General features: G+C 39.5%; 2 protein-coding genes across 3 annotated transcripts in view; one reads left to right on the top strand and one right to left on the bottom strand.

Annotated features, from left to right (window-relative positions):
* The first annotated feature begins 10,248 nt into the window (after positions 1-10,248).
* On the top strand, positions 10,249-18,817 carry pfn2b (profilin 2b). 2 transcript variants are annotated; one of them, XM_086161621.1, is made up of 3 exons: positions 10,249-10,612; positions 13,091-13,283; positions 16,938-18,817. In XM_086161621.1, the coding sequence occupies exons 1-3, from the start codon at positions 10,484-10,486 to the stop codon at positions 17,033-17,035; spliced, it is 420 nt and encodes a 139-aa protein (XP_086017747.1). In that variant the 5' UTR covers positions 10,249-10,483; the 3' UTR covers positions 17,036-18,817. The 2 variants fall into 2 exon arrangements, with proteins under 2 accessions (XP_086017747.1, XP_086017748.1); XM_086161622.1 differs by having other exon boundaries at positions 16,541-17,594.
* A 521-nt stretch (positions 18,818-19,338) lies between these two features.
* rnf13 (ring finger protein 13) overlaps positions 19,339-23,776 on the bottom strand; it is a 33,392-nt gene continuing 28,954 nt past the window's right edge. The window contains exons 9-10 of the mRNA XM_086161620.1: positions 21,018-21,098; positions 19,339-20,548 (exon numbers count right to left, since the gene is read on the bottom strand). Of these exons, the coding sequence (XP_086017746.1) occupies positions 20,184-20,548; positions 21,018-21,098 (446 nt within the window). The 3' untranslated portion in view covers positions 19,339-20,183. The remainder of the gene's footprint in view (positions 20,549-21,017; positions 21,099-23,776) is intronic.

Below are 23,776 nucleotides of genomic sequence, written 5' to 3'. Positions count from 1 at the left end.
CACACACACACACACACTGCATAGCCTAATCCTGCTGCCTAACCTGATATGGGGCATCAGCACAGTAAAAAGTCCTGAAAACTTTTTAACTTAATCTTGTCATTGGGCCACGATTTCTGTTGCGGTTTATTTGCCAGACTCCACAGTATTGTGATGTGTTCAAGAATTTTGGAGGCCAGCTGGTACAGCAGGAGGTAAACGTGCGGAGGAGATAAATACTCTCACCACAGACAGGAAGTGCCCCGGGACCTGCTGACAGAACAACCCCATTTACCTTGAAATGTATCTTTAATAACGGGTTTCAAAATTTCCCTTAGATTAACAATTATTCGTTCTTCAGAAATGATGTGGGAAGCCAAGAATAATTTTGAAAGGTAAATTTCTATTGAAAAATGTGTCTTATACAGATGTGTCGTGTTATTTGAAGAAAATACTCCTATCTCTTTTCTGGTTTTATTTTTATTATCCCACTGATCAATCTGTTTCTGTTCTTATGTACAAAAAACTAAATATGAACAATAATGTTATTCAGGGTTATTCAGCCTCAGAAGGAAAGTTTTCACCATAACACAGAAATTTCATATACTCGTGATGGTAATATTTCACAAAAGTTGAAAAAAGGGCAAAAAATTCAATGAATTCCCCATAGCCTGAATAATCAGCTTAACTATAACACTACAATATACAAATAACACAATAATGTTCTTCAAAATCACATTCTGAGCCATTGTATTCTTGACTATGGACAGATACGAGTTTATGGGATTTTTCTAGCTTAGGTTTATCCTCCTTATCATCAACCCTGCTTTCTTTCTTTATCCCTGCGTGCAAAATTTAAAATGTATATCTCAGCCTGATGGTGTTACTAATATTTGAGGAACTTCTCTGCAAATTTATCATTCAGAAACTGCATTTCATTTTCGAGTTTCCGCATAAGAACATTTTGGAGAATTATATATAATTATATTCCTTTATTTATCATCTTTAATTCTCTTTTGGAAATAGTTTGCAAGATATTCTTACAAGACTCCCCTGAAATGAATTTTGCTGATGTTAGATATTTGTCCGAGGCTCATTCCTCCGATATCAATAAAATATCTTTACAGTTCTGGAAAATATATTTGTCCGGCTGAGCTTTGGTGTGAATCACACTAAATCCTTTTCAGAAATCTTAAAATGATCATGGCATGTTTATCTTAGAGAGTAAAATATTCCTGGAAACATTCTGTAAATGACGCATGTAGTTCAAGTAGATTCTTGTCCTCACATAGGTAATGAGAGAGGAGTCTTGGCATGTCTGAGGCATTCCCACGTAACCTGCCATCCAACTGGCGCTTGAACAAAAACGTCAATGTACACAAAAGGTCCTCTATTTTAGCTTTACACGAAAATGACTGCAGGAGCCCGAGCCAGAACCCCAGCTGTCATTCAAAAAGGAAAAGAAAAACTGTTATTTCATATACATACAAACAGAGAGGGGGTTCTTGCATAGTAAAACCCTTGATGTCGTAGACATTAAGAATGGATCATAATCCGGCACAAGTGGAAAACTTTTAGTCCTGTTATTTGTTAATGATTTTCCTTGGGTAGTTATGGTTACTGCAAGTAACTGCATTACAAGTCGCGAAGCCTTTAACCTCGTCCAGGTTTAAAACATCCACAAAACATGTTGCTCTGCTGAATTTTCACACAATGAACGCATCCATCTGTAAAGGAAAACACTTTTTTTTTAAAAATGAGTCCTTCAAGCAATGTGCTACACCGAGTCATGAAAAGATCCGTCCTGCTTGGGAACTAGAACTCCAGAAATGTCAGAAATGTGCATCTCACACTGGAAAGAATGTCAATTCCAAACTCCCATGAAGTAGGTTGTCATTTTTACAGTGATGCTGGACGGTACGGAGTTGTTTTTTTTCTCCGCTGCGGTTGCATTTGCTACATTTACAAGACATATGGGTTTTGCCGGGGAAATTCCCTGGTCTGGACTCAACCTATGATTGTCTTTGTTTGAATTGGTGTCATTTGATGTCACCTCAGCCTTGGACGCAATGAATATATGTCAAATATACCATATCATTTTGATTTTATCCAAGAAATGTTGCACTTCACAGAAGATTATTTCTTTCCGCATACAGCGTGCCTAGGGAAAGTTACACAAGGCAGTGGTTGCTTTTGTTTTGTCATCCTGAAATAGGAATGGATTAAATCTGGGTCCATTCTGTGAGCAACACAACAAATTTTGAAATCAAGTATTGGACAAATTGTTCCGTCAGTCTTCCATATTGCTTCAGCTGTAATGCAAAAAAAGAAGCCATTTCATTTCAAGTCATTCTATATATCTCTCCATGATGTGAATTTTTTTGATAATCTATCTAATCTTCACCTCGCATTAACGGATCAGACTCCTTCCCGCTCTTCGATGTGTGTCGTGTATTTTGGGTCCGAAGAAACTTGGATGCGAAATGCAACTTGACACACAACCGCAGAACCATTATTCTAGTTTTGTCTTGCCTGCGGCTTTCTTGAATTGGCATGATCTTTCTCACCACAGGCTCTAGTGCACCATCTGGTTTTATCAGTGCTCATGACTCAACTCTGTCCATCTGACAGGGACATTTTGTAATGAACAGTACCGACCACAGGGTGACGTCACTGAGCAAAAACAACCCTGGAAGCCATGAAAATGACCTGATGCATTCATTACTTCCTTTTCTGAAATACACTTTTACTTGTATCTTTAATCAAAGAGAAAGCGCAATGTTTTTGATTAACACAGTTAAAGCTATTTATTGGTCTTGACTGGTGTTTCAGTCTTCATATTTCATAGCCGTTGATTCATCATGGAAAAAAACTCTTAAGTGTGTCTCAGTTTTTCAGAAAGGTAATAAATCAGCTTCTTGAAGACATGACGTTAGTTGGTATGAGAGAAGAGAATACAGAGAATGTGGTCAGATGGAGGAGGCTGATTCGCTGTGGCGATCCCTGAGGGGAGTGGCGAAGAAAAAGAAGAATTAATCAGCCTCTTAAATGTGGCAAAATGTCATCAATATGACCATGGTTGTTTTTGTTACTCAGTGCAGTGCGTTTAATACTGAACATGAAATCAGGAGGATTCAGCTTTGACAGCATTATGTAGTGGACAGTGATCAATGAAATGCTAAATGCCAAAATTTTAAAAAATCATAATGTGCTCCCAAACCATTGCCACGGTAAAATATATAAATTTAAAAAATAAAGAACTGAAAAAGATCGAGAATATTTCTAAGAATATTGAGACATTAGGAGTTGGACAATCAGAAGATGAGATGTTATTTGATTATTGACATCACATGACAGCAGTGGAAAGTCAAATCAGCAACTATATGCCCCAAACATACACAAATGCTGTATTTTATATTTTCTTTATGCTTTGGCCCTTCCTATTAACAAGTTGTTTGACTCATAAATGACAGCAGCTCTCTTCCTGAGAAGTTTGCAGTACATGTTACAGCTGTGCGAATGTTTGCGTTGTGTTGTTGCCAGTTGGTAAGTAGGTGTATACAGGCCTGTGTGTGTGTGTGTGTGTGTGTGTGTGTGTTTTGTTTTTTTTTATATGCACATATCAATAGGTGTGGTGTTCAAAGGAACAGGTACTGAACTGTTGACTCACACTTTCAAATGAAAGTTCACCACTAATCTCGCACGTGCAAAAACAGAACTGTAATATTATTTTTAAGGCACACAGGGTGCGCAGCTCTTCCATGCACCGGCCTCTGGGGTCATGCTGAGTTCTGACCACACTGGATGCATTTGAACACATGTTTACTGCTTGAGTAATCAAATGAGTTACCAAATTAAAAAAAAAAAAAAAAAAAAACAGACTACTACAACCATGCCTCAGTTTTCAGCTACACATGTTCCTCGATAAATCAACCTGTTTCTTTTTCTAAATCCTCCGGAAAATCAATTTAAGAGGTGAAATATGTTGCTCTGGAATGAAAGCAGACTTTTTTAAAAAGGAATCACAAAAGCTCGCATAGAGTTGGAACCATTTTGTGACATTTTGTGGATGTTTTCTTTTCCAAATCCAACCGCATAACAAGAAATGTCACTGTGTTAAGACGTGAGAGAAAAAAAAGAAAAACATCAATAACTGAGGTGTATAGATCCAGGCAAGAGAAAGTAATATTTAGCAATTTGATTTCAACACCTATGTGGTGAAAAAGTGGTTTGTGCACACAAAAAAAAATAGTATCACAGAAGCGAGAATCCCGACGAGATTCCCTGTTTCCAAGTTATAGTGGCAAAATTGAAAGAATTGGGTTTTTTCGCTCTGAAAGATGACATAAATCAGCCTCTCGTATGTGGTTTTTTTTTTGTTTTTTTTTTGCAATCACGTCCGGTAAATCGCTCATGAAAACAAATCCTATAGTGTACTGAATTGATGCATTTTACGTCAGTCCATCAGTATCATTAAAAACAAAAAATGATAAACAGCACCATCTACAGACTCAATATTCAATTTCAAACCAAAACTATCTCAAAAACACACAATTTGTCAGTGCATGGCAGACAAGCAGGAGGTTGATTTGGAAAGTGATGCATACCCACAAAATCTGTAGGAACTTGACCACAGTAGATGGCAAACCAAGACCTGGCAGAATTTGGACTTTTATATCACATCATGCATGCAACTTTACATCACCGGGTAAGCAATATGTTTGTGTGATCATAAGAGTGATAGAATGAGTCTATTTCCAAGGGAGGCTGTGCCAAATGAAAGCATAATGACATAAAGGAAAAAACTGCAAAAATGTCTAATTTCTTTCAAAACCAGGCGTGTAACTTTTTATTAATACGCGGGTATTTTTGGTTTATTTTCCAAAACTTCAATCACTAGACAGATGTAAAATCATACTCTTGTACATTTTTTTTTTTTTTTAGAAATGAGGATAACTGAACAAAAACAAGACTTTGCCAGAGTGAGATACAGACCACACTATGAAAGTGTCCATCCAGAGACTCACTTCATCCTTCACTCTGAATCATGAGTATTCATCTGAGCAGAACAGTGGGGCTTTATATCCAGACTGTACATTATCATACCATGCTACCAGTGGATGTAAAGTAGCCTGCAAGACAACAACACTGCCTTTCTTGGCTAAAAAATAAAAATGTAGATTTCACTCAGTGTTACAGCATTTTGTTCAATTCGATTTGGCCAATCACAGGTTTTACAACAACGATGCAGTCGTGTTTTTATTCTTCTAAACATTGTCTTCAAAGCATGGGGTATTGCACGGTGCACATTTTTAAGCAATTTTTATAGGGAGCAGAAGAAGGAGAAGGTTAACCAACCAGGGAGGAGCAGGAAACAGCACATCAGGCAGGGTTTCTTACCAGTTGAAGAACTCAGGGTGTGTTTCACGACATATTTCTGGAAACGTGTGCAACATTCGATGAATATATTTATGACAAATTCTGTACCCGCGCGTTACCGATGATAAGTATGTCAGTGACAGTTGTTTTTGGGGAAATCAAGCTTTTTTCATAGCTTGTATGAGTAAATCTTCTATCTCTTCGTCTTTATTTGTTTTGATGACATATGTAGCTCACCTCATTGGTTCTCACCTCAAGTTGGATTCATGTGCATTTTCTGTCCTTGATATCGGGTTACTATTCTGGGATAATGTGTAAGTGTGACATGTTGCTCCTATGTATTGATAGCAGATTTGATCCAGTCTAAAGACAGAGGTAGTAGTTCAGAAAAATGGCCAACTCTTGGACCAATCTTTCTAGCCCGGAGCTTATTTTCAAGGGGTAAAGTTACAGGGGCCAAACCAGCATGCTGTCATATACTGCATTCCAGGTTGTCATGAAGAGGCGATAAATGATATGATAACAAGCATTTTTATGTCATTGCAACAGGCTTACATGGACAAAAATCCTGTTAATCTCTGACAACTATCTTCACAAAGTTCACTCTTTCAGCTGCTTCTCTGAAATGAAGAAAATGGGTGTAGCCACGGCCACTATTGATTTCCTTTGTGTGCGACAGGCCACAGACCTGGTGAGCAGAGAAGACATTTTCTAAGAACATTGCGGTGTCAGCCCTCCATTTCCTCACCTTCTTCTCAATATTTAATGCACTGCACCCGTGTTGCTCCAGGAAGAAATGACAATGGAAATCCCTTTTCGTTCACATGATGGTCCTCAGGTCCAGATTACGTTTGTAAAACCTACAGTTGTAGTGAGAAAAAGCCAAAGTTCAGGTTTTTACTGATTTGCAGAAGCTCGTCACAGATTGTATTTTTTTTTTTCATTTTTTTGAGAAATTTACCTGGAATTACTCAAAGAACGCTGGTCAGTGAGTGAGTGCCTTGTCTCATGACGAGGCCTGAAAACGTTATGACGCACTGCATCTCATTAGATAATTATTTTTTACACCCATACGTGTGAAAGAATACATCCTATCATGCTGCAATACAAATTAGAGCTGACATTATGAATAAATAATTCTGTCCAATTGGGGTGAAAAATTTCCTGAATTGTATCCGCAAAACTTAGACAAAACAAAGCAGCCCCCCTGCAAAGTGTAATAAAAAATTGAAGCAAAATGAAAATCAAGATGAACAGTTCTAATTCTTTCCAACTTCTCAAGACCTGACCACTTCCCCCCTCATTCAAATCTTTCATTTCCAAAACAAATGTATTATGTAGATAACTATAATAAATTGGGATATTTCAAGCTGTAGCTTTAGACATCAAGGAAACCTGTGTCCATATAAAAGAGAGCAAAACAGAGAATGCAAAAAATTTAAAATAAAGGCCTCTCCCTCTATTTTAATCACATAATAAAACACAAAAAAATTCAAATCCCACCTGGAGAATTAAGTACACGTATGAACATTTTAAGAAAATGTTTTTTTTTGGTTGTTTTTTCACAAATGTCAGAATTCTCGCTTGCCCAGTGACAGTTGGATAGGCTCTAGCACCCCCCAACCACAAGTGCAGGATAAGCACATAAACAATGAGAGAATTCACATTTATATACCTGTATATCTTATGCGTGATATGTTTCCATTAGCAATACTACTCCATACATGCCATGTTGATTTACTGTCAGTGGAAACTCTTTCCTCACACTGCTTGTCCCTGAAGAATTTCTCAAAGTAACCATCCTGAATATGCGTTGTGCTGTGCAGCCTGTGGATCTAACGTATGCATCGCATTGTTTCCTGTTGTCACAGGCCGTGAAGGCAAACAATACGAGCTGTCACAGCTTTTACTGCAAAGGCATTACCATAGCTTTTATTTTCCAGTCAAATGTTGAACAAAATCTAAAGAGATGGTGCTATAAAAAAAAAAGAATGGATTTTAAAGCAACATTGACATAATTTGCAGCAGGGCCATGTCCATCATTTCAAATTTGAACCAGACAAAACTGAACTTCCTCTAAAATTGAGAGACATTCATTTTTTTATTTAAATCATTTCACTAATTCACAATTCCAGCTGCTTAACTTTGGGACTGAGATACATGAAAAACTGCAGCAGAGTTCTTTGACTCTGCCTACTTGTGAGACCTTTCTACAAACCCTTATCACTTTGAAATACACCATTCATTCATGATGATGGACTTCTGCTGCACGCAGAAGAACAAGTAAACAGTGAATGTGCATCAAGGCTAGCAAAAATCAGGAAATACAGTATATCTGTACTACTTTAACTGTACAACTCTGCACTCTGAGTGTCAGACAGATCTAAGTTAGTTGGCTGGATCCATACACACACGCACGTTTATACAGGACTGTCTCAGAAAATTAGAATATTATGATAAAGTTCTTTATATTCTCTAATGCTATTACAAAAACCAAAACTGTCATACATTCTGGATTCATTACAAATTAACTAAAATATTGCAAACCTTTTATTATTTTAATATCGCTGATTATGGCTTACATCTTAAGAAAACTCAAAAATCCTATCTCAAAATATTTGAATATCATGAAAAAGTAATTTTTGTTTTGTAATTGCATTACAGAAGATAAAGAACTTTATCACAATATTCTAATTTTTTGAGACAGTCCCGTATATATGTATAAATGTGTGTGTGTGTACGTTTGTATGTATGTATATATATACACATACATATGTACACACACATATATATAGATATTTAGTTATTTAAATACTGGTTTACATACTTTTACAATACATATATATTTTTACATTGATTTTTTTAAATGTATAATGACGCTTATATTTTATCTTATACTTTTGAGTAGAGGGTGCTGCAGCCAAAGCAATTTCCCCAATTTCCAATCAATGAGGTAACTCTGATTCTGAGTGTGATATCTGAATTCAACTGTCATCCAAGGATGATGTAGACAGTGCAGAGTGCTTATGGCCTTGTCCACAAAAGGCTATTTCTAAAGGATACAAGTTAGTTCTTCCCTCTATCTCCATGACTCATGCGCAGACTGAGCGGTTAGGTTGTGTACTATTTAGTCTGTGAAGTGCAAAACAGAGGTGGCCATGGAAACTGACGACATCCAATAAGAGAATAGGATATGGGTGTGGTTGACTGATTAAAAAGGATTTGTTTGTCTTGCATGCTTCCTTCACCCCAGTCAATTAATAACTTATTTTTGCTCTCTGGCTGCCGCAGGGTGGAAGAGAATGATTTCACTAGAAGTTTCTAGACAGAAATAACAAATCACATGGTGTAGCGCTTTCAAAGGGTCAGACAGTGGAAGTTGTGGACTATATGGCGCTTGTTCTGAAAAGAGTCCAGAGACAAACCATTGCTGTATCTCTGAGCTTCGTCTCAAGTTTAAAAAAAGTCCAGAAGTTTTTAACAGCAATTTGTCTTTTTTTTTTTTTTTTTTTTTCGGTCAAACTGTATTTATTTATTTTATTCATTTTTCTATGGGAATGAGTAATGAACTGTGTTTTATGTTTATAATGTCAGTTTACTCAACACTTGAATAGTTTGAAACACTATCATCATTTCTTTCACTGTTTTTCACTTCATATGACAGTAGCTGTTCTTAAAAGTTTTTCTTTTTCAAATAGGGTAAGTTTGATGAGCAGAGGAAACAAAGTTTTGTTTAATTCCCCATCGGTCAGGTGTTTCTTTCTGTGCACCTGCCCGATGAAAGTAAAACACCGGGAATTTCTTATTGCAGATAAATGTGAGGCAACTGCTGTAAACGCGCTAAACAGAAATGGCTTTGTTAGACAAACAGCAGTAATAAATTCACAAAATTATGAAATCCTCCCTTCTTTTCAGAGGAAAAAAATAGAAATGTGTTCCATGTTAATCAAAACATGACAGACCTAGTATTCCCAAAAATATCTCCGTTATAAGAGTTGAAGAAAGGATGGTGAGCATATCATGTGTTAACCCAACCAAGGGTTTCCATGGTGAAAAATATAAACCTCAAATGGTGAATTTTATGCTGTCTTTTAAGAAGTCACACGTTTAGCAAAAAAAACCTTGGAATAAACAGACACTTTATGTAAAAGAATGTAAAAAGGGAACATGTATTTGGCTGAAACCTGATGATGCATCATTTTTGAGCTTTAAATGACAAAAAATAGTCAGAGGCCTGCATTTTGGACAACAATGAATTTAAGTCATCGTTTGCAGAGCCAGCTGTCTCTTCATGTTGTTTATAGTATATATTTTTATACACAATTTAATTCTATAGTTTGGATTATTCTGTATTTCACCAATCGTAAAATGTGTTAGTTCATATGATCTGTGTGTTTGTGTGACGTATGAGAACATAATTTCAAGCTTTTGATTTAGGCAGCTTCTGTGTCTCATACTGTGGATTTCACTCTTGACTGTGGGTGTAATTTCTAAATAAAAAAATATTTTTCAATTGGGTTGAAGCATTTTAATTGAATCACCTTGATATGGTACAATGGCAAGGTACACTGGAAGGGTATATGCTACTGGGATGAAGCTGATGTACAGGTCTGGAAATTCCATATTGTGCACTCGTCTGATATGGGATTGGTTCTGGTCTGAAAATACAACCAATATCTGCTTTGGATAACAGAGTGTGTGTGAAATAAATCCCTGTACATCATGTGAGTGAGGAACTATTGTTTTGTAAAAAAAAATAAATAAAAAAAATAGAGGTAACTGGAGAAAAACCGGCCGCTATCTGCTTACCACCCTCCTCAGTCGACCATGTATTGCTCCGCCGCGTACTATATTATGCAATGGACGAGGAGGACGAACCACGACCCTCGCGGAGTGATTTCGTGGGGACTACACCCAAGCGCTTGTCTGGTTGCAGTGGCTTCCCTTCGTTGCCTAGACCAGAAGAAAGCCGGGACGTGACGGAGCCGGAGGTTTTTTTTTGCTAGTTGGAGGCCCGTTAAAACACCGTTAAAAACAGCTTCCGCGAACTTTCTTCGTCGCTCGAGAGACGTCTGTGACATCCTTTGACCAGCGTGCTTTTCATATTAGAACTAATTTGTCAAATATGTCCTGGCAAAGCTACGTGGACAACCTGATGGCTGACGGCAGCTGCCAGGACGCGGCCATTGTTGGGTACACGGACGCCAAATACGTCTGGGCATCGTTTGGCGGCGGTACATTTGCCAGCATAACGGTTAGTATTCTCTGTTTAACAGCGCCAGCGGTTATCTGTGACCGAACGTTCTGTTTTGCTTGTCTTTTTTCAAACGTCTGCATAGTCAGGCCTTGTTGAATGGGGATGGGGCGAGTAGTGTGGTACACATGGTATCCGGTGTTCTCCCACTGATGCATTTGCACCTATGCGACGTTATTTTTTAAATTCACCTATTTATTTATTTCTATCCATTTTCAGATGTCGGTATCCGAGCCTTAGACGTTTTAATAAAGTTAAACCTGCATTGTGTTGAGGAAAAACGAGGACCCAAAGTCCAAGCTAATCCAGGCTAGACACTTAACGCTAACTTGCCGCGAACCCCAGCTAAAAGGCTAACCTAGCATTGCTAGCACATTAGCAAACGGCGTTGGCTTGTTCGAGCTATTGGGAGAGCCGTACATATTTCGGTATGTATTAAACGTCTCTTTGATTTTGCACCTCCCGTTTTTTAGTGTTCGATACCACGTTACTTCATAATAAACGTCGACAAAGGGTCGTGTGCGCTCGTATCTTTGTTGCCGGTTATTGAATGGGATACACGTTAAAGCCCCTCATGCTAATTCATTCAGGCCGGTCGCGTCTAATGTGGGTAAAATCACCGAGCTAACTGTACTAGCGCAAAGTTCCACGGCGTGCCGACATGCAGCGTTTTTTTTTGCTCATTCGTCTTCTGAGAATCCGCCGCCGCTACCGCCCCTTATCTTCCAAGATGGCGGACACTCCCAGTTTTATTCATTTGCTTCACGGAGGGTGATCGAGGAGCTCAGTCTAAAGCCGCATTTTCAAGCAGCGATTCGAGTCCACACGGGTGTAGCGACCTACCGAACGAGTGCCCTTTCTTTGTACGCTTGAGTCATTTGCTGCAACCGTGTGTCTCGATTTCAACGTCAGCTCAACAGTCGTCTCGTTCATCGCCTCCATTTTGTATTAATTTCCTGTCGATAGTTGGAATATTTGAGCCCAGATTATCCCATCAAGCTACCGTTTCGACGCGTATCGATGTGGAGGAGATTGTTTCATAAAGGCAGGTTATATATTGATGATTTATCGACGTCTGCGGACGTTTCTTGGTTTATTCCTATCGTCATATAAAGCCCCGGCGACACAAACCGAACAGATCGATCTGAGCATACATTCTTCTAGTATGATATAGGTGTTGGGAGACACTGCAAAGTTAACCACCCTCTTAGCAGCCTACTCTTCAGCAAGATTTTGGCGATCAGAGCAATCGATACGAATTAGACCGTCGGCAGAATACAGCTGGTTAATCTTGCGGATAATGTGCGACGGTAGCAAATTTACGTGTCAATAGGACACGGTTGATAATGGAAATTGTGCATCAGGCCCTAAATTAAGCCTGTCGCAATGCTAACGTGATCCGAGCCGCTCCTTCCTCGGTAGTTTCCTCTTCCGAAGGCTGAGCTGCTGCTATGACTCTGCACTTCTGGAGTTGAGGGACGACGCCTTTTGTTCTGCCGTTTGGGTCACATAACGTTCGTGGAATGACATCGACATTCCTATTTATTTACCAGATTTAAGTGTTTACAGCGTCGTCTATCAACAGTAGTGGGAGACTAGCTGTCTATAGCATAATGTTTTAGCCGATTGCAGTGGACCTCTGTGATTTTAGATTTTGCCAGTGAGTGTACAATGGACGGCAGTTGTTCTGTAAAACAGGGGTTGCACGTTTTTCTTCACCCACGACTGAAAATCTCTTTTCACTACCTGTGAGTAAAAAAAATGTTAAACTAGATCGTTTATTACATTTCAAACTGTTTTGGGGTTTTTGTATTGAATGCTTTTGATAGGCCGTAAGTGACTTTGTCAAATTAAAAACAAAATTAAAGTACGGTTGTATTCAGATTTTTCCCGTGTAAGTATCAAACTCATTATTCTGATCAATTTACAATCACACTTTTCCTTTCTTACAAAATCATCAGCCCAAGGATTGTGGGTTATAAGTTCATGCCGCTGCTCTCCATTGTATATTCAAGGAAGACGGGTGTGATGTTTTCATAAATTTCAGTTATGCGTTAACAAATTCTGATATCTTCAAAATGAACTTGATGATTGTTGTCAGCTGTTACATGCTTTTTCCTAAATTGAAATAATCTGCCACACTATTTACTCTTCCATGCTTCCTGAACAAGTAATCACAAGTTATCTGCAGTGTAGATTTCAGTGAAATATTTCACATTGGAAGCTGTGACACATTGCTATTTTTGGGTCAAATGTGCAATAAGTCTAGACGAGGAATGAACAGAATTGATATTCACTCATTGGATTTTAGCTCCACGTGCAGTGCTGACTAAAGATCCTCACGGGTCAGCATCGATTAGCAACTTGTAGCCAACAAAGGGTCCTTAAATATTTCACATTCACTGACCCCTTGAGTCTGTGTTTGGTAAGAGAAATGCAGAGATGGGTAGGTTTTAACGTTTAACTGTTTCCTTCTAGCCCGAAGAAATTGATGTGGTAGTAGGAAAGGACCGAGAGGGATTCTTCACCAGTGGGCTGACCTTAGGCAGTAAAAAGTGCTCTGTAATCAGAGACAGCCTCCAAATTGATGGTGACTGGACAATGGACATCCGGACAAAGAGTCAAGGTGGAGAGCCCACGTACAACGTTTCTGTAGGCAGAGCCGGCAAAGGTAAGCCTCAAGTCGTGTTTCACTGCTCATATCTTAGTGTTATAGTGACACTACATATTGCTTTCAAATAGAGCCTTTAGTTCAGCTACCGTTTCAATGTTTGTGCTGTCCATGCATGTCAAATAGATGATTACACCTTTCCTCAATATATGATTGTGAAAAGTATGAAAATGTTTATGAATTATCCTGTTTAAAATGTTTTTCATGGTCAACAACTTCATTTTAGCCAATTGTAAATTGCAAAGATTATCAGTTTGTTTCCACACAGAAAAATCGGTTCATGTAAACAGGCCTTGAGTAATGAAGATCTCATGGCTCCACTCCTGTGGTGACTTAACATAGTTGCTGTCATAACTTTGCCATATCAGTCTATGGACAGAGCTGATTGTAAGACTTAAGACAGCTTACATTTTAGTGATCTATTTTTGTGGGGACTTTTCTGTTTCCCCCACACATTGAATTCACACATTGAAAATCAGCTTTATAGAATCGTAATTCACCCCAATAATGGTAATCACTCTGATTTCAGATGTCTGCCCTTAGCAAAATCTTAAAGGTACAGAAAAGCAGTCACTTAAAGTTCACATCGAATCCATTGTCAATCTTCTCTAAACTGCTTATCAGTCACTCAGTCAGGTTTTGACGTATTGTTAAACCGCATTTACACTAAACAACTGGTGTCAGAATAACTTATTTATAAATAAATTGAGTGCCTACAAATTGAGTTTGAACCAGTTCTCTTCCACAACCCTACTTGTTTTTGAACCATCCTAGTACATTGACCAATTTCTGTGGAAGCTGTCCGTTTGTGCTTGGGCAGTTCGTATTGCAAGTAAAGCTAACTCGTATTATTCCTGGTACTGCAAGCTGTGTGGCTATGCTTACAACTTTACACCAGGTACATTACACATGGTTTTGGTTGTCATTTAAGATGTGTTTGCTAGTCAGTCAGAGACAGCACTGTAACTGCAATGTGATTTGTATGCTGTATAGCTGTCATCGTTCCCTTACTCCAGGTTAGAGCACATATAGGTGCTTTAGTCTGAAATATTTAGCAAGTTCAGTGAGGTAAAGATTTGAATGAAATATCAGTTATTTGGCTTGATGTCTTTCTCAATCATATCAAAATCATAAAGATAAAAAAAAAACTCAGTGCTGTATTCTTGCAATGGCTAACTTCAATGCCACCACAATGGCATTAAGTAGTGAAGACTTGTACAAAATATGAAAACAGGTACTGTTTTTTAGTGATTCATTCTTCTGATATCCTATGTTGATAGGTGACCAGGAATCAAGTGTAAATTGAGACTTGCTATGGAGTTGTGCCAGGTTTCATCTTTCCTTTATGGGCCCCAATGCCCTGTGCTTACTGGTTTTCCCAGGCATTTCCAAAGCTTACATATGCCAATGTTAACACATTCCTGTGCTCCAGACACTGGCCTCACTTTACTGGCTGGAGTTCTCTAACTTTCCTGAATGCATGCATCTTCCTTTTTGATTAACACATCTCGCTCCTCAAATTATGGATCTTTCCCTCCCCCTGCTCACAAGCTTCCACCCTGTTTCCAGTCCAATATGTATTTGGTCACTTTAGGGCTTGTAAATGTATTGAGGAGAGGTACCACAAGCATGCGGCTCCTGTATATGTGCTACCTTAGAAATAGTTGTCAGACACCTTATTTTGCTGCTGGTGGGGTGGAAAGTGATGACGAGACCCCTTAAATGGTGTGAGCACCATTAGCATAGCCTCATAACTGCTTAGTAATACACTTGGTGACACCACAGACCTCATGTGCAGTAATATGACAAATTAAGAATTAGCCAATGTTAACTATGTTGTAACTGTAGCTGACTCAAATGTACATCTTAACCAGAGTGAAAGTTGCAGATGGTAAACACAATGGGAGAAATGTATTTTCACACGCATTAAATTAGATCATTTTTGAAAATTTTTGCGATCAATTGTGTGGATTTTTTTTTTTTTTTTTTTTAATCAGCCTATCTCCAGTGTCGGTGTATACTGTATTTATATATGGGAGTTTTAGCTGGAGTTAGGGAAGCTGTAATCAGTCTAGATGTGGTATTGGCATGTCAACACGATCTTTATCTGTATCATCGTGTTGTTTGCGTGTACATGTTTTTTGGTAATAACATACAAAGAAGTGTCCCTTAATGCAGTGGAAGTGAACAGGGATTGTCTTTGCTAATCAGGGTGCCCTCTTATTGAGGAAACCTTGGCTTGATTATTCAAGGTAGTCCTGGCTTTGTTATGGATTCTGTTCAGAACTGGATTCATACACTAAATGTACCCTAGTATCTGCATAATACTGCTTAAACAAAGTCAGGTTATTTTGACTGATCTTTAGAAAGAGATAATTCTGTTGGGTTTTTTTTTTCCACAAGGATGTTTGGCACTTCTCCTGCCAAGACAACCTTTAAGTAAGCTGTTGGCAAGAGAAGGCAGATCTCACCACGAGGTGATCTGTTAAAGGCGGGGGAATTGGACAGTCCCTTTGGTGTCCATATTACAAAAAAAACTTATCACTAGTTTCAGACTAACTACCCTTAGTGCACTGCAAATGTCACTCTGGTTTTAAGTTATTCAGATTTTTCGACCCCAGCAGCACAGATTGAATGTTCTGGAATAAAGGCTGTTTCACACCAGTGCCATGTGTAAATTGAGTGCAGGGAATATGGGAATTTTTTCCCTTTTGCTTGAACAAATGTGCAAATCAAAACGGGTTAGTTTCCATCAAATTACTCTCACAATGTTGCTGGTGTCCCTCCTCATGAAAGACGCCAAAGACAATGCTAACATTGCTAATGTCCGCTGCATAAAACTAACCTAGCACTTGACAATTCTGATGCTAGCCTTGTTTTACAAATAAGTGCTAGCAGTACCCTAGTGGTATATAGGCCACAAAGCCGTGTCCAGACGATGGTTTACCTCGGGATAGTTTCAGTGGTGTTTGTCATTTTGTTCTGGGTGCTTAATTTTTGGGGAAACGGCTATTAGGTGCTGCTGAGTAAGGATTTCTCACCAAAAATTAACCGCCCACCACCGATGTCCTGCACTGGTGCAATTCGAGCTAAAATATGCATTTGTGTGAACCTGCTTTAATTCCACCGTCGCTGCACTTCTGTCCCTTTTTATATTTGTCTTGTCTGTCAGCCTGCTAGTTTTGGCTGTTCTCTTCTTTTCACTTGTGATCTGTGCACCTTCTCTAAGTGTCCCTTTTCTGTCTTCTTTCTTTCAGTCTTGGTCTTGGTAATGGGCAAAGAAGGGGTCCATGGAGGAGGATTGAATAAGAAGGCATACTCGATGGCAAAATACTTGAGGGATTCAGGGTTTTAGTTTTTTGAAGAAGCTTATGGTGTAGTTGAGGGAAAAAGAGGAAAAACTATTGAAAATAAAAATAAAAAACAAAAAACTCAAAAATAATGGAAAAAAAAGACAACAAATTAAGTCAGGCCCATGTTTACCCACACAGAACAGTCCCAATTACACAAAAATTCCAGCATTTCTAACACAGGGTAACACTCTGTCCTCCACACGTTAATCCCGCATTTAGCCAAGTGGCAATAAAGTATTATCTTCTCCAGCCCTGTTATCATGTCTGTTCATTTATATATTTTTTTTCCTTTGTACTCCAGCATTGGTTTTTGTCATGGGGAAGGAAGGTGTCCATGGAGGGCAGCTCAACAAGAAAGCATTTCAGATGGCTGACTACCTGAGGAAGTCTGGATACTAAAGCAGCCTGTAACCAGTCACCTAGCAGCTCACCCTTAACACCCTGTTGCATTTCACACTTCCAGTCCTAGTTGATAGTTTTCTTTTTCTGCCTTTTCTCCTCTCCTCCCAATTTGGTATTACTTTTTATTTTCGTTGTCACCCCCCTTCTCCCGACCCCAATGAACTTGCGCTGTGTACTTTTACCCTCTAAGCACCACAAAATGATCCATAGCAAAGCTGAGCATGTTGCTAACAGGAATTTATGACAAATCTGTACTTAGACCAGCAAAATTCTGACTGAACACTTGGACAATAAAAGTAATAGTATCAATTTGACGTAGGTATTTTCTTTCCTCCCCCCCCCCCCCTTCCGTTATGGCACCCGTTACCTGTTCCCCTCCAAACTTCGGTAATACACAGTCCCTCCCTGAGCAGCAGATGCCTTTGGAGCACCTGAGCCGTAACAAGCTCATCGCGTCTTCCTTTTCTCTCCACCACCATGTCTGGGAGGGTGACCACATTCATATCTGTTCAGTGTTTCCCTCTTGCCCTCCTGCCAAAATGTTAAGTTCTCCCCCTTCCCTCATCCTTTTACTGAAAGCAGGCCTCATTGCAAACACCACAGGAGACTCTTCGTCACCGGTCACCTGACCCTTCACCCCTCTGAAATTCACTGCTGTCCCGAATGCATATTTGTTGATGGGGTAGTGTGTGTGTGGGTGTGTGTGTTTGGGGATGCGGGGGGGATCAGCTAGTTAACGATCATGAACCCGATTACTGAGTGTTGATGTCGTCCAGATGCTGGTAGCCTCTCTTCTCTTCACACCATCGCAACCTTCTGGCTCCACGATAAAAACCCATGGACATTCCACAGTAACAATTGCTCAGGCACTTAATACTGTTTTGTTTGCCAGCTCCTGTAATATACTTGTTTTCTTTGAAAGGCTGCCATTATTGGACAGTAGCTATCCCAGCAGATAACCGTCTGGAATGTGTCCAGTTTGAATTTTTTTTTTCTTTTTTTCTTTTTTTTTTTCTTCCTAACAGGACCAAGTGTAGTCAAAGCTCGGGTGTTCAAACAGTTGCTCTAAATTTATGAAGGACGAATTGTAACTTTTCTTTGAAAGATTTAACCACACAGTGATTCTTACTATGGTTAAAAATGAAAATACAGGGGAGATAAGGGTGGAAATATCACGTCATTTTTTTTTTTCCTTTGTCTAGAAAATGATTACATTTGTACAAACCCATGCTGTGTTGACAACTTTAAAACTGTGGAATAAATTGCCTTTTACTCTATTGTCAACTGAGCTGGGGTATCACATGGTCTGTCCACGCTCAGTACTGCTAACTGTAATGTCCAACTAAACACTCAAAAGTAGAAATTACACTCATTGGGTGATGGGATTGGTTGGAGCTAAGATGCTAATGGTTGTCTTGTTGAAATTTATCTGCAGAACCTGTGTATCCTGTGCCATAATGTAGAGAGATCTGTTGCTGTTGTAAGATGGATTTTTACCCACTGTCCACTAAGGAGAAAATATCATTGGCACTTTTCTTTTTAGCTTCAGCTCCACTGTTTAGGCCTTGTGGAATATGTGTGCTCCAAAAAAAAAGAAAAGGAAAAAAAAAAAAATCAAGTCCTTTTTGCTGAAATTTGTTTCTTTTCCTCGCCACTCTTTTCTTACATCTGGGATACAGTCTCTTAATGCATCTAATTTCATATGCATAAACCAAGAATGCCATAAATTGATTTATCACCTTGTTTACAGACAGATCAAATAAATTTATTCCAACCAGATTAGCGGTTGATGTGCTTTTTCCACTCTGACATTGCATACTGACAGGTGTACGATCGCCGCCACAATGTACTTCAAGACAGGGGGCCTGTTTCCCTTATCCATAACTACAGAATGTAGAGACTGATTTGAGACAAAAGGTTTCAAATGTGCATTTAACTGCAAGTTAAGATGACGCAAAAATGACAAACTAAACATTTTGAATTTGAAAGAATCAAATGTTTAACTGTTGCAACTTACTGTTTCAGCTTTTGTGAGCCAAACTTGGAAATGCCCAACAACTGTTTGGGATAAAGCCAAATATATCTAGCGAGATATATTTCTGACTTTCTTATGATGATGTGTACATTTTGAAAACAGTAGCATGTACATGAAGGCAACTCATCATTGTCTTCAAATGACATCTGAATAGTATCAACATTCAAGTGGACCTACGATCACTGAACAGGCAAATTTGCACTTGGTAACATATCCATGTATCAGTTACACTTTCAGAACGGTTACAAATTGGGAAAAATCGACATTTCCTTGTCAGGTGTCCTTTAATGAATTTTCAAAAACGCAAGCAGGAAAAACAAAAGACAAGACATGAACTGAAAAGGCAACAGTTTGATGTAAGACCCATGTTTTAAAAACAGGATTTTCAATGAACATAACTAAAATTTGATGCAATACGTTGTGTATTTCAAGATCTAACAACTCGTACTTTTGTGTTATGTGACGTGGAGCAGCCAAAAGGAACTCGCTGCTAAAAACCAGTGACACCATTGTCTCAGGTTTAGGACCATATGTGAAGCACGTTCTTTACACTGAATGAACCACCTGACTGGTCGGGCTTTTGAATCTTCAGATTCGTGTTACAGAAAATGGTACGATGAGTGCTTTTGTCTCCTGGATGCATCAGGCCAGGAAGAAATTGGCAAAACAGGTTTGCTGTGTCTATACTTGCTGAATGTACAAATTTACAAAAAAAAAAAAAAAGGCTGCATAGCAGTTCAACATGTGACAGTAAAGCATGTATGTACAAAAAAAAAAATGTCCACATTAATAGGGTATGATGATCTGAAGACATTAAGTGTTGTGTTTATTTATACAGTACTTGTGTCTGAAGGTTTCTTTTGAGCAGTGTATGATGCCCATACAGTATAAGTCTACTGTACCTCAGTGTCGGTCGTGTCAATATACCAAGCAGACCCGAAGGATCGCACACCGACTTCCTTTCACACACTCTGAGAGCTCTTAATCCACCATTTTGTAAAAAATAAAAACATTAGGACTCGTAGGGAGAATACATTACAATGTACTGTAAGCAGTGTTTTGTGCCCCAGCTGTGAGGTTGGAGAGGACAAGAGTTCAGAGACCATTCGGTCAAGCTTGGAGGAGGTCGTGGTCGTGGCCTTCGCAGGGCTGCTGCATCTGGACCACTACAGTCTCCACGGTAACATCTTCTTCACTGTCGCTGCTGTCGAGCTCGTCGTCCTCGTACTCGGAGGACTCCTGGTCATTGTCTGAGCGAGACGCCCCGGACATGGTGCCAAAGGAATGGGCGCTGGTCGAAGCCAGCGAGCGCAGCAACGGCGTGCTCTCCGATACCTCGTTCTCTTCCGGGCCGCTTTCGCCCTCCTCGGAGTCCGAGTCTGAGTCGCCTTGTGAGGGGACAACTTTCTGCTTGCACACTGGGCAAGTCTTCTTGGTTTTGGTAAGCCAGGGATCCACACATTTACTGTGATACGCTGTGAACAAGGAAATTGTTCCTGATGAAATAACAGTTCGTTTAAGTTTACAATCCTCTTATCAGACCTTCGCTGGATTGAACGAATACAGAAGCATCAATGTCAAACAGACAAGTTTTTTGCCTCGCAATTGTGACCGTTTTCAAGCTCACCCCGCCAAACATGACGCTAAGTTCAATTTCTTTGGCTGTTAAAATGTGAGATATTAATGCCGTTTTACTACAAATTATTGACTGATTAGTGATTTAGTTTATTTTTATAAGAATCAAACACCTTTCTGGGCTTTGGAAAATTGCAAGGGCCAATTGTCCCTGAAACAGATCCAGAACTCCACCTGTTTGTGGAGATTTTCGAACTTGAGCGCCCGTTTTCCAGAACGGGACCGAAATATTAGCACAATATACAGTTATCAAACCAGTTTTGTTTAAAAATGTTGTGTGATCATCTCGTCAGAAACTTCCAGACGCACCGTGAGAACATGGCAGGACTCTCAGTTTGTCTCCGTCTTCATACTCATCCAGGCAAATGGCACACACATCATAGCTGTCTCCTAAAGGGAAAATAAACACATTTCTCATTGATTAAAAAAAAACACTTGTGTACTCCTTAACTTTGATTTAAACCAATAGAGTCTTTCTTTTTGAATTAAGAGAAAATGAACTTGATTTGCAATTTCAATCCAGCAATGTTTTCTCTCAACATTATAGTGCTGAACTGTCAGCGGGAAAAAGCCAAAATATACGAAAGGGCTTTATTTTGTGAAAACCTGGATTGATAGATTTGATTTATCTTAAAGACATTACCAAGCCCCTTCTCTTTTACTATTTGATCTTTTCTTGTAGTATCTTCGGTTCCGATGTCTAGAATTGGAATTGTGACCGACGACTGTTTCAATTGGTTTGTCACGTAACTGCAGGTTGTGACGTCTCCAGAAATTGTAAGTGCCGGCTGCTCCGCAACTCTTGATTTCCTTAAATCGCTTCTCCAAATATGTCCCTGATCTCAGTCATCCGAACCCGGCCGTCCCTCCTCCCCCTCCCCCACATCTGCAGCTAGAACAGTTTACAAACTTGCCAGCGCTGCGTTTCCTGACATTCCAGGAGCTCTTGATGCTCAGGAATTTATCAACTCGCTCCCTTTCAAATTCCATAGTGTTCCTCTTCTTTTCCTTTGCTTCCTCTTCCCGGTTCACGCAGGAGGAGGGAGGAGGCTCAGAACTGACTGCTGGTGTGTTTATGTAAGCTCTAAATGAGCATGTTTTCCCCAACTGGGCTCTCCATGTCCATGCCAGGGCTGCATGTGACCGTATAAGGATGGAGTCACATCGACCGGGGCCTCCCTCCCTCCCTCCCTCCCTCCTTCCCTCCCTCCCTTCTTCTTCCTCCCCTTGCACAGCGCCAGAGACTTAAACTCGAGGTGTTCTCAACTTTTCCACATTTTGGGGGTTAGTTTTCTTCCTCTATCAAGCTAAGGCACTCCCCATCGGTCCATTTTGTCTTTACGCTTTTCTCTTGTCGTTTGTGCGAAGCAGCCTTCATCTTTTTCCTTTTCTTTTTGCATCCAGCTCGGGGCCGGACGTTTGGGGTGAGGGAGGGGGAACGTTTATGCAGGCATGGATCCATTATACACGAAGGAAATGCTAAACTGTGGCACTGAGTGAATGATCTATTCTGAGTAAAGCCCGGTGAAAGAGGAACTTGCTGACCTCAAAATCATAATCATATCACAGGAAGTCTTTCAGTACGGCAGGATAAATCTACACAAAGGTACTTTGGCTGAACGTTTTGAAATCATAAGACAAAACCCCCAAAGTACATAGAAACCAAAAAAAAAAATAAGGGGGATCTGTGTTTTGATGTGTCGGATTTTAAAACACTTCCCCGAGATTAGCCAAAGAAAGAGGAAATATTAATTTTATTGTACTCAAAGTCTCCTAAACCTTTCTGTGATAACTTCAAATCAGGTCACAAAAAAATATTTATCACTAATGACTATATAAAACCTGCTTTTAGCTCGAATACAAGAGCATTCTCTAAACCATAATGTTCAGTTTCCGGTAACAACAGGCGGCAATGAAACAGTTACTGAAAGATGTTAAAAATTAATCGTTAATTATAACCGGCTTGAAATAGAACATTTCAATTTGTAGTTAAAAATGCCTTAAAAGACAAATCGTATTTAGTTGAAGTCTGCAGTTGTACTTCTGTTACATGTGGGATTTTGGTTAGTCAACAACAAAACCATGCGGTATCAGCCGTCAGCATTCTAAATCTAGGGGTTGGCATTAGATTGTTTGGCATCAATGTCACACCTTTACCTGTCAGTGTCCAGATGAGAGGCTTCTGGAAGTTTATACAACGCTGATAATGCAGACGGCTGATAAAATGATGACGTTTCTAATCAACAAGAACGCGATGATCACCAGGGTCAAAAAGTTACTATACTCCTCCGTTGGCTGCTAAGTGTGGTCAAAACTGAGAAACCCAGTCCATCATTGGAAGGAGTTTAAGAAACGTGAGCGCACTGTAACACTTTAGAACTCTATCCAACTGGCCCCGGCCGATCGTAAATCTAAAGCTGTCCAACCAGAACTTTCTGCAGCTGAACAGAGCGCGCAGTCAGGTCTGGTCCCTCGTCATGGGGTAAATTACATTTGACGATCAAACGGTGTTCGGGTTTGCGGTTTTTGACTCTTAACCGGAGGTCAGCTCGGTAACGTCATCACGGTGACCCACATGTGAGTGGAGATTCAGTTTCAGATAATCGCATATGCAAGATGTGGGTAATGAATGGCATATGTTTGGGGGAGAAAAAAAAAAGACAATTAAATAGTTGTAACAGGCTCCTGTGCCTGGTAATTTAAAGCTAGTTATCCTCCTTATTGTGTTTGTTTTGTTCCTTTTTTTTTTATAGCAGAATTGCTAATATCCTTAACATCTCTGGTACATTGTGTTTTTATTTTTTAAAATGCTGGGAATCCCTAACTTGTGTTTTTGGGCCAGTAGCACTTCTTCAAAGGGCTGCAGTTTGTCCTGTCCCCTCTTTTTTTTTCCGTTAATCCATCAGCCTGCTTGCATTCCTGGCTCTCGGAGGAGCCACGCTGTCCTACTGAACTTCATATGAGCCGTGCGCGTGCGTGCGTGCGCGGCAGGGTTAGTAAATGCAAGAGAGGGTGACAGAAAAACCGAGTAAACAGGAGAGAAAAAAAAAAAAAAAAAAAAAGCTGTT

The sequence above is a fragment of the Fistularia commersonii genome, chromosome 16, assembly GCF_037954325.1.
Source record: "Fistularia commersonii isolate RoL2024-O1a breed Wild chromosome 16, RoL_Fcom_v1.0, whole genome shotgun sequence".
In the NCBI taxonomy this organism is placed as follows: Eukaryota; Metazoa; Chordata; class Actinopteri; order Syngnathiformes; family Fistulariidae; genus Fistularia; species Fistularia commersonii.
The sequence above is the reverse complement of the archived record's forward strand: the minus strand, read 5'-3'. Positions and strand labels throughout refer to the sequence as shown.

Coding starts and splice junctions, on each gene's coding strand:
- pfn2b (XM_086161621.1), top strand. CDS start 10,484: ATGTCCTGGCAAAGCTACGTGGACAACCTGATGGCTGACGGCAGCTGC. Junction 10,613..13,090: donor GTACATTTGCCAGCATAACG/GTTAGTATTCTC, acceptor GTTTCCTTCTAG/CCCGAAGAAATTGATGTGGT. Junction 13,284..16,937: donor TGTAGGCAGAGCCGGCAAAG/GTAAGCCTCAAG, acceptor TTTGTACTCCAG/CATTGGTTTTTGTCATGGGG.